The sequence below is a fragment of the Sus scrofa genome, chromosome 13 (assembly GCF_000003025.6).
Source record: "Sus scrofa isolate TJ Tabasco breed Duroc chromosome 13, Sscrofa11.1, whole genome shotgun sequence".
Lineage (NCBI taxonomy): Eukaryota > Metazoa > Chordata > Mammalia > Artiodactyla > Suidae > Sus > Sus scrofa.
In genome coordinates, this window is record NC_010455.5 from 109,047,179 (window position 1) to 109,059,658 (window position 12,480).

Consider the following 12,480-nt stretch of genomic DNA (forward strand, 5'->3'; position numbering starts at 1 on the left):
AAGAGACTGATTTTCTTTTCCAGTGAGTATCTCTTTAATGCTTAGAAATGACTTTTTGCAAAATAACAAAAATAGCCTCATCATTTTTCATTTTCTGCCTCAACTTTTTCAAGAATTCCTTTCTATGATCCTTATTTTCTGAGTCTTCTGTTTTGGTAAAAAAGAAAAATTGTTTAACCATAGAAATAGAAATAGATGGTGATATATTTTGTTTTCTTACCTAAATGTCATATGTATCTTATTGTGCCATTCCTTGTTTTCAGCTACTACTTATACATGTGTGATAAAGTGGTTGCCCCAAATGTTTCGCTTACTTCTGCTGTATCCCAGCCTAAAGAGGTCACAAAGACAGAAGCAAGTAGATCCATACCAAGACAGTCAGAGAAGCCTCACAGTAGTGGGAAGCATCCAAAAACAGTGTCTTATCCAGATGTCTCACTGGAGGAACAGGAAAAAATGGATTTAAAAACAAATAGAGAATTATATAGTCGCTTAGGTAAGTATGCAGAAATAATCTTTTTAAAATCAAGTATCTAATAAACACATTTATTCAGCGTTTTCAAAGAGGATTTCTATTTAAGAGAATTTTCTATAGATAATTGAAGCTTTTATCTTAAAAAAAAAAAAAAAATACAACCTTTAAAAACTCTTGAGTGTCTCCACAGAACCTCAATTGCTCTACTTCTCTAGAATGGTGATAGCCATAGAGGCTGATGAGATTCGTATATAGGCTAGATGATTACATACTGCAAGTGATTTTTTTCTGATTATTTTTTCTTCCTCCTGCCTTTTCTTTGCTGTCAGGTTTCTTAGAATGTCCTTATTTTTCTTTGTAATTTGCTGTGAACTGAGAAACTTTAATAATATGGGAAGTATATGATAATCTATAAAAATATTGAATTGTGTTACACACCTGAAACTAATTTAATCAACTGTACTTCAAAAACAAAAACAACAACCCACAAATGTATGTAAGTAGTTACGTATAGGACTCAGGGAAAATTAGTCATGGAATAAGCAAGAATTGAAAATTCATAACTGTGGGAGCCAGGCAGATGGCATGAATACAGAATGCTGGCTGGACATTAAGGAAAAAAGCTGCATAGTTACAGTGCCTTCTAAAATGCTGTAGACCAAACAAGACGTGTCTGCTCACATGCTGCCTATATTACCCCCTGTATAGTTGCAGACTTTGCTTATAGCTTAGGCAAGGATAGTTCTTTCAGCTTACTCAGAGCAGTTGAAGACTTCTCTAGTCATATAACTGTTTTCATAGATAATTGAGATTCTTGGATTTTTCTGTACTTTAATTTTGAGATTTTTAGAACTCAGTTTTCCTTGGACTTAAACATGGCAAACAATAATTAGTAATGTATCATACCATGCTTGCAGTATATTTCCCAAATTATTTAATTCTAGTGACTTTTAAAATTATTGATATAATTCATTTAGCATAAAATTTACCCTTTTAAAGCGTACAATTTAGTAGGTTTTTTTTTTGTTTGTTTGTTTGTTTTTTTGCCTTTTTGCCATTTCTTGGGCCGCTCCCGCGGCATATGGAAGTTTCCAGGCCTAGGGGTCGAATCGGAGCTGTAGCTGCCGGCCTATGCCAGAGCCACAGCAACGCAAGATCTGAGCCCAAGATCTGAGCCGCGTCTGCAACCTACACCACAGCTCATGGCAAAGCCGGATCGTTAACCCACTGAGCAAGGGCAGGGATCGAACCCACAACCTCATGGTTCCTAGTCAGATTCGTTAACCACTGCGCCACGACGAGAACTCCGAAATCAGTAGTTTTTAGTAAATTGACACGCTTGGGCAGTGATCACAACTATTTAATTTCAGAACATTTCATCACCTCAAAAAGAACCCTGTAGTTCAGTAGAAGTTACTCTCCTTTCTCCCCTTTCCCCAACCTCTGTCAACCACTAATCGGTTTTCTATTTTTACGGATCTGCCTGTTCTGGACATTTCATGTAAATGGTATCATACAACATGTGGCCTTTTGTTGTCTGGTTTCTTCTACTAAGCATAATATTTCTCAGTCCATATTATAGCATATATTATACCTCTTCCCTTTTTATGGATTAATAACATTTCTGTTGTATGCATGGATATATTACATTTATTTATTTATCTTTTGGCCATTGTATGTAGTGGCCTTTTTTTTTTTTTTTTGCTTTTTAGGGCGGCACCCATGGCACATGGGGATTCCCAGGCTAGGAGTCCAGTTGGAGCTACAGCTGCTGACCTACACCACAGCCACAGCAGTGTAGGATCCGAGACACATCTGCAGCCTATACCACAGCTCAAGGCAAGACCAGATCTTTTATTTTTTTTTAAACTTTATTTTTTTTTATTACTCAAATGAATTTATCACATCTGTAGTTGTATAATGATCATAACAATCTGATTTTGCAGGATTTCCATCCCACAGCCCAAGCACATCGCTCCACCCCCCAAACTGTCTCCTCCGGAGACCATAAGTTTTTCAATGTCTGTGAGTCAGCATCTGTTCTGCAAAGAAGTTCAGTCTGTCCTTTTTTCAGATTCCACATGTCAGTGAAAGCATTTGATGTTGGTGTCTCATTGTATGGCTGACTTCACTTAGCATGATAGTTTCTAGGTCTATCCATGTTGCTAAGAATGCTGGTATTTTGTTCCTTTTAATGGCTGAGTAATATTCCATTATGTATATATACCACATCTTCTTGATCTACTCCTCTGTTGATGGACATTTAGGTTGTTTCCATGTCTTGGCTATTGAGAATAGTGTTGCAGTGAACACTAGAGTACATGTGTCTTTGTGAGTCGTGGTTTTTTCTGGATAGATGCCCACGAGTGGGATTGCTGGATCAAATTTTTAGCAAATTTTCTAGTTTTAGTTTTCCTGAGGAATCTCCATACTGCTTTCCACAGTGGTTGCACCAATTTACAATCCCACCAACAGTGTCATAGGGTTCCTTTTTCCCCACACCCTCTCTAGCACTTATTGTTTGTAGACTTTTTGATGTTGGCCATTCTGGCTGGTGTAAGAGGGTACCTCATCGTGGTTTTGATTTGCATTTCTCTAATAATGAGTGATATTGAACATCTTTTCATGTGTTTCTCGGCCATCTGTATGTCTTCTTTGGAGAACTGTCTGTTTAGAAAGGCCAGATCCTTAACCCACTGAGCGAGGCCAGGGATTGAAGCCACAACCTCATGGTTCCTGGTGGGATTTGTTTCCGCTGAGCCACAATGGGAACTCCCTGTATGCAGTGGCTTGACATGGGAATCTCAGTTCCAGATCAGGAATTGAACTCAGGCTACAACAGTGAAAGTGCCAGTTCCTAACCACTCGGCCACCAGGAAACTCCCGGATATACTACATTTTGTTCATTTATTCATCAGTTGATGAACATTTGAATGTACCCACTTTTTGGCTGTTGCAACTAATGCTGTTATGAACACTTATGCAAGAGTTTTAATTTTTCTTAGGTATATATTTAGGAGTGGAATTGCTGGGTCATATAGTTACTCTATGTTTAATATCTTTAGGGATTGCCAAACTGCTTTCCAAAGCTGCCATACCCATTTCATTTCTACTAGCAGCCTCGGAGAATTCCAGTTTCTGCACATCTTGGCCAACACTTGTTATTGTTTGTCTTTTTATTATCACTGTCCTAGTGGTTGTGAAGTGATATCTCATAGTTTTGATTTGGATTTCTTCAATGACTCATAATACTGAGTATCTTTTCATGTTTTTATGGGACATTGGAAATCACCTTTGGAGAGTTATCTATTGAAATCCTTTGTCTATTTTTAAATTGGGTTTTTTATCTCTTTACTTTTGAGTTGTAAGAGTTCTTCATACATTCTGAGTACTAGACCTTTATCAGCTGTAGGATTTGCCATTTGCCATTCTGTCAGTTGTCTTTTCACTTTCTCGTCAGAGTCCTTTGAAGCATAAAAGTTTTTTTATGTTTTTTTTTTTTTTTTTTTTTTTTGTCTTTTTGCCATTTCTTGGGCCGCTCCCATGGCACATGGAGGTTCCCAGGCTAGGGGTGGAATCAGAGCTGTAGCTGCTGGCCTACACCAGAGCCACAGCAACATGGGATCCGAGCCTCGTCTGCAACCTACACCACAGCTCACGGCAACGCAGGATCCTTAACCTACTGAGCAAGGCCAGGGATTGAACCCGCAACCTCATAGTTACTAGTTAGATTCGTTAACCACTGAGCCATGATGGGAACCCCATAAAAGTTTTAAATTCTGATGAAGTCCAACTAATTTCTTTGGTTTCTTTAGGTGTCATATCTTTTAAACCATTGCTTAATGGAAGTTCGTGGAGATTAACAGTTGAGTTTTAGCTCTTACATTTAAGTCTATGATCCATTTTGAGTTAATTTTTACATACAGTTTGAAGTTCAACCTTACTCTTTGTATGTGGATACAGTTGTCCCAACACTATTTATTGAAAGGACTACCTTTTCTACTTTTTTCTGATTGAATTATTTGGGTACCCTGTTGAAAACCAGTTGCCCATAAAAAATATGGGTTTATTTCTGGACTTAATCCTTATGCTAGTACTACACACAGTTTTGATTTCTGTTGCTTTGTAATGAGCTTTGAAACTGGGGATTGTGAGTCCTCCAATGTTCTTATTCTTTTCTAAGACTGTTTTGGTTATTTTAGTTTCCTTTTATTTCCGTAGGAATTTTAGAATCAGCTTGTTGGTTTCTGCCACAAAGCCAGTGGGATTTTGATAGGGGTTATATTGAAAAAGTAGATCAGTTTGGGGAGTATAACCAGTTATTGTAGTCTATTTACTATAACAAAAATACCATAGGCTGGGTGCCTTACACCACAGGCATTTATTTTTCATGTTCTAGAGGTTGGGAAGTCTGTGATAAGTGCCCTAGCAGATTTGGTCTGGCAAGGACCTGTTTTCTGGTTCATAGAAGGCTGTGTCTTCTCACTGTGTCCTCACATGGGAAATGGTGGGTGAACTCTCTGGAGTCTCTCTTATAAGAGCATAAATCCCATCATGGGAGCTCTATCCTTATGACCTGATTACTTCCCAAAGGTGCCACCTTCTAATACCATCACATTGGGGGTTAGGATTTCAACATGTGAACTTGGAGGTCACTGAAATTCAGATCACTATACCATCCTAAAAATATTAAGCCTTCCAATCCATGAACATAGGATGCTTTTCCATTTATTTAGGTCTTTTATTTCTTTCAATGATGTTTTGTAGTTTTCATTGTACAAGTTTTGTACTACTTTTGTTAGATTTATTCCTAAGTATTTTTTATTTCATTTGTAAATGAAATTATTTTCTTAATTTCATCTATGGATTGTTCTAGTGTCTTTTTAATGGAGTGATATTCATACTTTGTTACTTCATTTTTGCTTCTCAAAGATCCATCAGTCTCAAATAATTCTACAAGTAAAAAGAAACCTGAGTCTACTACTTGCTGTTTAGCCAGAGATGCAAGCAAGGCTGGAAATGACTGTGATGCTGCAGCTTCATCTCCACTTCTTGTCAAAGATGTCATTTGTGAGGATGATAAGGGAAAAATCATGGAAGAAGTAATGAGAACTTATGTAAAACAACAGGAAAAACTGAACTCAATTTTGCAGAAGAAGCAACAACTTCAGATGGTAAAATTGTTGTCTAAATTATAGTCCATTATGAAAAGATACTTTTGCATATTTTTAGCAAAAGTCAAGATGAGATGGTGCAAATGCATTTAAGATTATTGTTTTACATTCATAAGAAAGATTAATATACTTTTAAATTTTTAGAGAAAATAGTTTTTCAGGATAATCACTTTTATATAGAATTGATATAACTGATTTTTTTTTTTTTTTTTTTTTTTTTTTTTTTGTCTTTTGCCATTTCTGGGGCCGCTCCCGTGGCATATGGAGGTTCCCAGGCTAGGGGTCGCATCAGAGCTGTAGCCGCTGGCCTACACCAGAGCCACAGCAACGTGGGATCCAAGCCGTGTCTGCGACCTACACCACAGTTCACGGCAATGCCGGATCCTTAACCCACTGAGCAAGGGCAGGGACCGAACCCACCACCTCATGTTTCCTAGTCGGATTCGTTAGCCACTGCGCCACAACGGGAAATCTGATATAACTGAATTTTATATATTTTCTGTCCTCTTTTTTCCTGAATTGAAAACTTTAACATGATGAAATAAAGTAAAAATTGTATTGTGATTCTTTAAATTACAGGAAGTTGAAATGTTGAGTAGTTCAAAAGCTATGAAGGAACTCACTGAAGAACAGCAGAATTTACAGAAAGAGCTTGAATCTTTGCAGAATGAACATGCTCAAAGAATGGAAGAATTTTACGTTGAACAGAAAGATTTAGAGAAAAAATTAGAGCAGGTAATGAAGCAAAAATGTACCTGTGACTCAAATTTAGAAAAAGATAAAGAGGCTGAATATGCAGCACAGGTAAGAATTACTCAGTTTGTGTAGTGTTGCCCTTTCAATGTGGAAATTGAAGCTGTTACTTTTTCCATTAAAGAAATTACTTTTTGTCAAGCTCATTTCATTAGGCTAGATTTCAAAATAGATAATTCTGTTAAATATAACTTTATGCCATATCATCCAAGATTTTTTATTTTTTTAACACAAATTTATTTCTCACAGTTCTGGAGACTGGAAGTCTAGGATCAGGGCACCAGGAGGTTTCATGTTTGGGAAGAACCCATTTTCTGGTTTATAGATGAAGTCTTCTCACTATGTTTTTATCTGTGGAAGGGGCCAGGGATCTCTGGGAGGTCTCTTTTTTCTTTTTTTTTGGCTTTTTAGGGTCACACCTATGGCATATGGAATTTCTCAGGCTAGGGGTCCAGCGGGAGCTACAGCTGCTGGCCTATGCCACAGCCACAGCAATGTGGGATGTGAGCTGTTTCTGTAACCTATACCACAGCTCACTACAATGCTGGATCCTAACCCACTGAGCAAGGCCAGAGATAGAACTCTTGTCCTCATGGATACTAGTCAGATTCATTTCCACTTCGCCACAACAGGAATTCCTTTCAAGATGAGTTTTTGACCTTGATTGCTTTATTACTTTAAATAAAACTTTATTGGGTTTCTGTAGTTTAGTTGTCCAAATTGCTAATCCCTAGCTGTCTGAATATCAAATGTAATGTTATTTTAATGTAGTATATGGGCTTTCAAATCAATGAATTTACGAACATGAACTGTTGTCCGCCGTGTTCATAAGCACTGGAACAAAAATGAGTAGTAGCTGTCAACTTGGAGAAGATGAACAAACAACTCTTAGACTGAGTAGGCTGCGATGAGAGGTGTACTCAAGTGTAGGGCATAATGAAAGTGCTCTAGGTGTTCAGTTCTCTTGACTCTGTTTTTCCCTCATTTTAAGGTAATGTCAAAGTCAGATTAAAATATTAGATATTCATGTGTTTGTAGCATGCATGAAATAGTTCATTTTGTAAAAAGTAATTTGAAAGTAGGTTTTGTCATGATATGAGGAATAAATGGAAAAAAAAAAAAAACAACCGAATGAGAACTGACACAGTCTTTTAAATCACACAGCTGGCAGAACTGAGACAGAGGTTGGACCACGCTGAGGCTGACAGGCAAGAGCTCCAAGATGAACTTAGACAGGAACGGGAGGCAAGACAGAAGTTAGAGATGATGATAAAAGAGCTAAAGCTGCAAATTTTGAAATCATCAAAGACTGCTAAAGAATAGAAATCTTTAAAGAGATTCATCTGTGTGTTCCCAACAGGGTTTATTTTTGTTTATTTGTTTGCTTTGCTAATTGAATTCTGAACAGTTTATCTGCATGAAAATAACTATCCATTTGTAGAGCAGAGAAAGTAAAGAGATTATATATTAGTACATAAATTTTTACATTTTCCAAATGATTGAAAATGTGTTTCTTTATACTTTTTTTCAACCAGCTTAGTAACAATACTCTACGGTTTCAACTGTCAGATTATCTGACTATATTTCTAATGCAAATTTAGCAGTTGCATACTTTTTAAAAGCTGCATCGTGTGATGTACAATAATTGTGGTCAACTTTGTTATCCATATTTCAGACTCAATTTTAGATACAAAGGTGGCTTCATATTTCATATATAGAGCTACTCAAGGAGTAGAATCTCCATTTTTTCATTAACATAATCTCCTTTCTAAGTTGTTATAGTATACTCATTATTATAATCAAAATTTGCTTTTATTTTGTTCATATTGTGGAATGAATTTCCACTAGTTCTCTGCTATTGAGTGTCTCTTAAGAGACATCTTGTCAGTAGGGGAATTTCACTGATGAGTTTATAGCACACCCTGTGGGAAAGGATAACATGCTTTCTTACATACTGCTGCTAAATACAAGAAGCAGTTAAAATTAGACTTTCTGTTTAAATGTGGTTATATTTAGAAAAAACTTTTATTCAGCAAATTCAGAAGAGGGAATAAAATGTAATACTTTTGGACTTTGTTTATGTTGTTAATAGTGGTATGAAAATATTAATGTACTTGATAAAAACTGATACCATTGATATACATCAGTTTCTATACAATCCATAATCTTCCTGTACAGTTTTTATATGTAGCTGTGGGTCTTACTGAAATTTATATGACAGATTTGTTTTCCTTTCATTGTAAAATATTAAACACTTTGAAGGTTATTTTGGACTTTTGTATGTTTAAATGTTGTCTTAACCAAAATTTGCACGAATGGACCATTTTCAGTTACTATTTAATATCAAAATCAGAAATTTACAGTCAGCTGGTAGTATATGACAGGTTAATATAGGGAAGTTTAGTTATCTGCTACTAAAAGGTTTTTAGATAATTTTTAGAAGACAGGAATTCCATAGTTTGGCGGGGGAGGGGCAACTACTTCTGCACTTTTCTTTTTTTTAATTTGCACAGAAAAGCCTGTCATTCTTTAAGGGCAAATTTCATATTAGTTAATTCTTGGCTTAAAAGATTCTAGGTAAAATTCTTAGAATGGCATTTTTTAAAGAAAGTTTCCTGAAGCTACCATTAATTGACATTATTATCCCATGAATTTTATGTTTTGTTCTTGTGTAAGGTACTATATAAAATTACTTGAGAGCTAAATTTATTTTTAAATAAATTAGTTAGGATTAAGGTTATTTACTATTCCCATCATAGATGATAGATACTTAGTATAGAACTTCAAAAATAAGTAGGTTATCATTTAACCAGTTATTTTCATATTTTGCTTAATGGTACTTACATATCCTAAAAGAATTTTTGTACTTCCCAAAGTATAGTTTCTTTACTAGAGTATGGTCTAAATGTGTATTTTCTATTTTCCATTTAAATTTTACTGTATTTACCCTGAAATTTAATTTGTTGATTCTTGGAATCTCCTCAAGGAGGAAGACATGTTAAAATGACATACAGAAACAAAAATTAAAAACGATATACCCTCCTAATACCTTTTATTTATCTCGATCTGGAGAAAGAAAAATCACAAAGACATTTTATGATACAGTTTCATTTTAGTTGTGAATTAGTTGTGTCATAGCTAAGCTTTTTGGAAGATAAAACTCAAGCCCTTATAGTTTCATTTATTTTTCAAATTTACTCAAAATCTACTATGTTACTTAGTTTAAATGATAAGCTTACTTAAGTTTCAACTCAAAGATTCTAAAATAAATTGCTTAATCTTTGAAATATTTAAAAAATTTGAGCAATGCTTAATCACCTTTAAGTCATCATAAACTCTAATTGAGTAAAGAACTATTTTTTCTAGTCCTTCACATAAGGGAAACTTGCCACATGATATTATATAGTCTTCATTTTCCTGAAGATACATTGGTGTGCCATAGGTTTCTGTCTAACTTCTTTGAAAATAGTTTTTTAAGTCAATTGTAAATATTATGCCTATTCTAGTTAAAAGTAATTTTAAGTTAAACTGTACCACATAGCTTGAAAATAGAGAGACTTTGAAATTCTTTACAAGTGTCCTCTGCTTAAAATACCTTATCCATATAATTATTCTCTATCCTTTGCATGCTCATTTTGTGTGTTGGTTGCTAGCTTAAAGTTTGTTTCATTGTTAGTTTTTGTGTACCACAATTCATCAAGCAAACAGATTTTTCCCTCAGACTTCATTATTCTTTTTCAGAAACATATAAAAATATTCACTTTAAAAAGCTGCGTTAAAGGAACGGCCTATCAGAAGTGCTAGAGCACCTTTAAAAGGAAGAAAAGATGAAATAATAGTTTACTGAGTGATGAGTGGAGTTTAATTTGGGTGATTATAGTTTCTATACTCTAAATGTTTTGAGAAAAAGGTACTAAATCACATATAGTAAACGTACAACCTGCTGTCAATGAGGAAACTCTAACCAACCCTGATTTCACAAATGCAACTTGTAACACTATGAAAGGATTTGACCAACAGCGTAAGTTTGGCTTGTGCTTTAGTTTTTTAAAGCGTATTCTTATGCTTAAATTTCTGTGTCCAGGAAAGTTCAGATGTTTTATGCTTCTTAAACTAATTTTATAACATTTAATATATTACCAGTTGAGAAATAAAATAATTTGTACATACTGAATTAACAACCAATTTCTAATAAGTAGATGTAATAGATTGAGTACAGTGATACTTGCCGGTTATCCATATATTTTAGAAGTCATGACACAACAACCAATATATTTGCACACCTATGGCTTCTATTTGAAGGAAAGTAAAATGATAAGGAAATTTGAGTAATATGGAACATGCTCAAGGTATTTCCCTAAAAGTCATAGTAAATCTGGTGCTGAGGGTTTTTGGTCAGTTTCTAAAATTTTTTTCTCAATGTCTTATGTTTTGATTGCTTAGGGAAGAATCCTCATTTTTATCTGCTCTTATGCATTTAATCTGCACGACAGGACATTAAAAATTAATATAATGAAAAGTTGTGCTCATACTGTACATCTATTTCTGTGCTTGGAACTACTTGTTACTAGTTTTTACTGAAGCTGTCAGCAATAAGGGACACATTACTGCTGTATTATACATTTGTGAGATTGAATAATTTAAACAGCTTAATTTTTTTTTTTTTTCTAGTGTAAGACACTTAAGCATTTCCATTATTGGAGGAAATTCGTATGGGTATCCTATATTGCATCTTGTTTAAAGGACAGTTTTTTTTTTTTTCCCTTTTGTAAAATCTTCCCATCTAAATGGCTTCTAAACTACATAATGCAATTTGGAGCCTGTTTCTTTAGTGATAGAATTAGATGTCTTATATAGTGCTACTGTTTTTGAATTATAGTGAACAAATGTAAAAACTGAAATATAAAAATTAAGCCCAGAAAACAAAATAGTGTATTAAGTTAGTTGAATGTAAAAGAAATTTATAAGATTTTTTTTCTTCAATATAGATACCTCACTTGAAAATAAAGCACAGCATACTTAAAGTAGTTCTAGTTAAAAAAAAAAAAACCTACTAAAAGAATTGCTAAATCTTGAACACCTTTGGGGGAATTATAGTTTGGGAGAAATAAAATATACTTGCTTTTAACCATTCTGTTAGAAGTATTTATTTATCCTGATAATTTTTAAGCCAACACAGTAGTCTTAAATTATTTCTGAATTTCTCATCTGTGAAGGCAGTAAATGAAAGATCTGTTGTGCTACTGTTGAAACAAATTGTTGACAACATTGACCATAATTCAATTTAAATTTTGCCAATGATGTACAGTTTTATGGTTAAAATTGCTGTGGTTGGTTGCATTACATGACACACAAAACTGTCCTCTACCTCACATGAAATAAATATTTTATATGGTTTTACTATAAAACAAGACTCATCTATCTGGTCACTTAGTTTACAAATTTTGAATTATATTTATTGAAACATGACATACTGTGCTCTTAGCTTATACCTCAATTGTATTTTGTGCTGTTTTCCATTTTCATGCCTTGTAAATAACTTGTATAGACTGTGGATTAAATTCCAAATAAAAACTTTTAATGCCAATGAAATCGATTCAAGCCATCTTGGTATCCTTTGTGAGCTCAATTTTCTTGTTTCTTAAGATTGACATTTCCTTCTCTTGTTCCACTACATAGCAAGTGACTCACCTGAGAAACTTTTTAAAAATTGTAAAATGTGAAATTTTGTGATATTTTTGGTGATGAACACACTAGCATTTTGTGATTATTTATTCTCTTTTATGATACATCGACTCTTGCTGTAATGTCTTTTCCTCAGCCCCACCTCTGGTATTTGTAATCAGTTACTACATAACAAATTATTCCAAAATTTAGCAACTTAAAAAAACAATATATTTCATACAGTATCTGAGCATAAGAAATCCAGAAGCCAGATTTCCTGTTGTGGCTCAGCAGAAATGAATCTGACCAGCATCCATGAGGATGCAGTTTTGATCCCTGGCCTTGCTCAGTGGGTTAAGGATCAGGCATTGCCGTGAGTTGTGGTGTAGGTCTCAGACTTGGCTCTGATCCCAT

The 12,480-nt window shown here is 34.6% G+C and overlaps 1 protein-coding gene across 2 annotated transcripts in view; it reads left to right on the forward strand.

Moving 5' to 3' along the window:
- Nucleotides 1–11,998, forward strand: part of SKIL (SKI like proto-oncogene) — a 29,346-nt gene extending 17,348 nt beyond the window's left edge. The window contains exons 4-7 of one of the 2 annotated variants that reach the window (XM_021069796.1): nucleotides 264–496; nucleotides 5,408–5,649; nucleotides 6,229–6,453; nucleotides 7,567–11,998. In XM_021069796.1, coding sequence (XP_020925455.1) covers nucleotides 264–496; nucleotides 5,408–5,649; nucleotides 6,229–6,453; nucleotides 7,567–7,725 — 859 coding nt within the window. In that variant the 3' untranslated portion in view covers nucleotides 7,726–11,998. The remainder of the gene's footprint in view (nucleotides 1–263; nucleotides 497–5,407; nucleotides 5,650–6,228; nucleotides 6,454–7,566) is intronic. The other variant, XM_021069797.1, reaches the window with a different exon arrangement.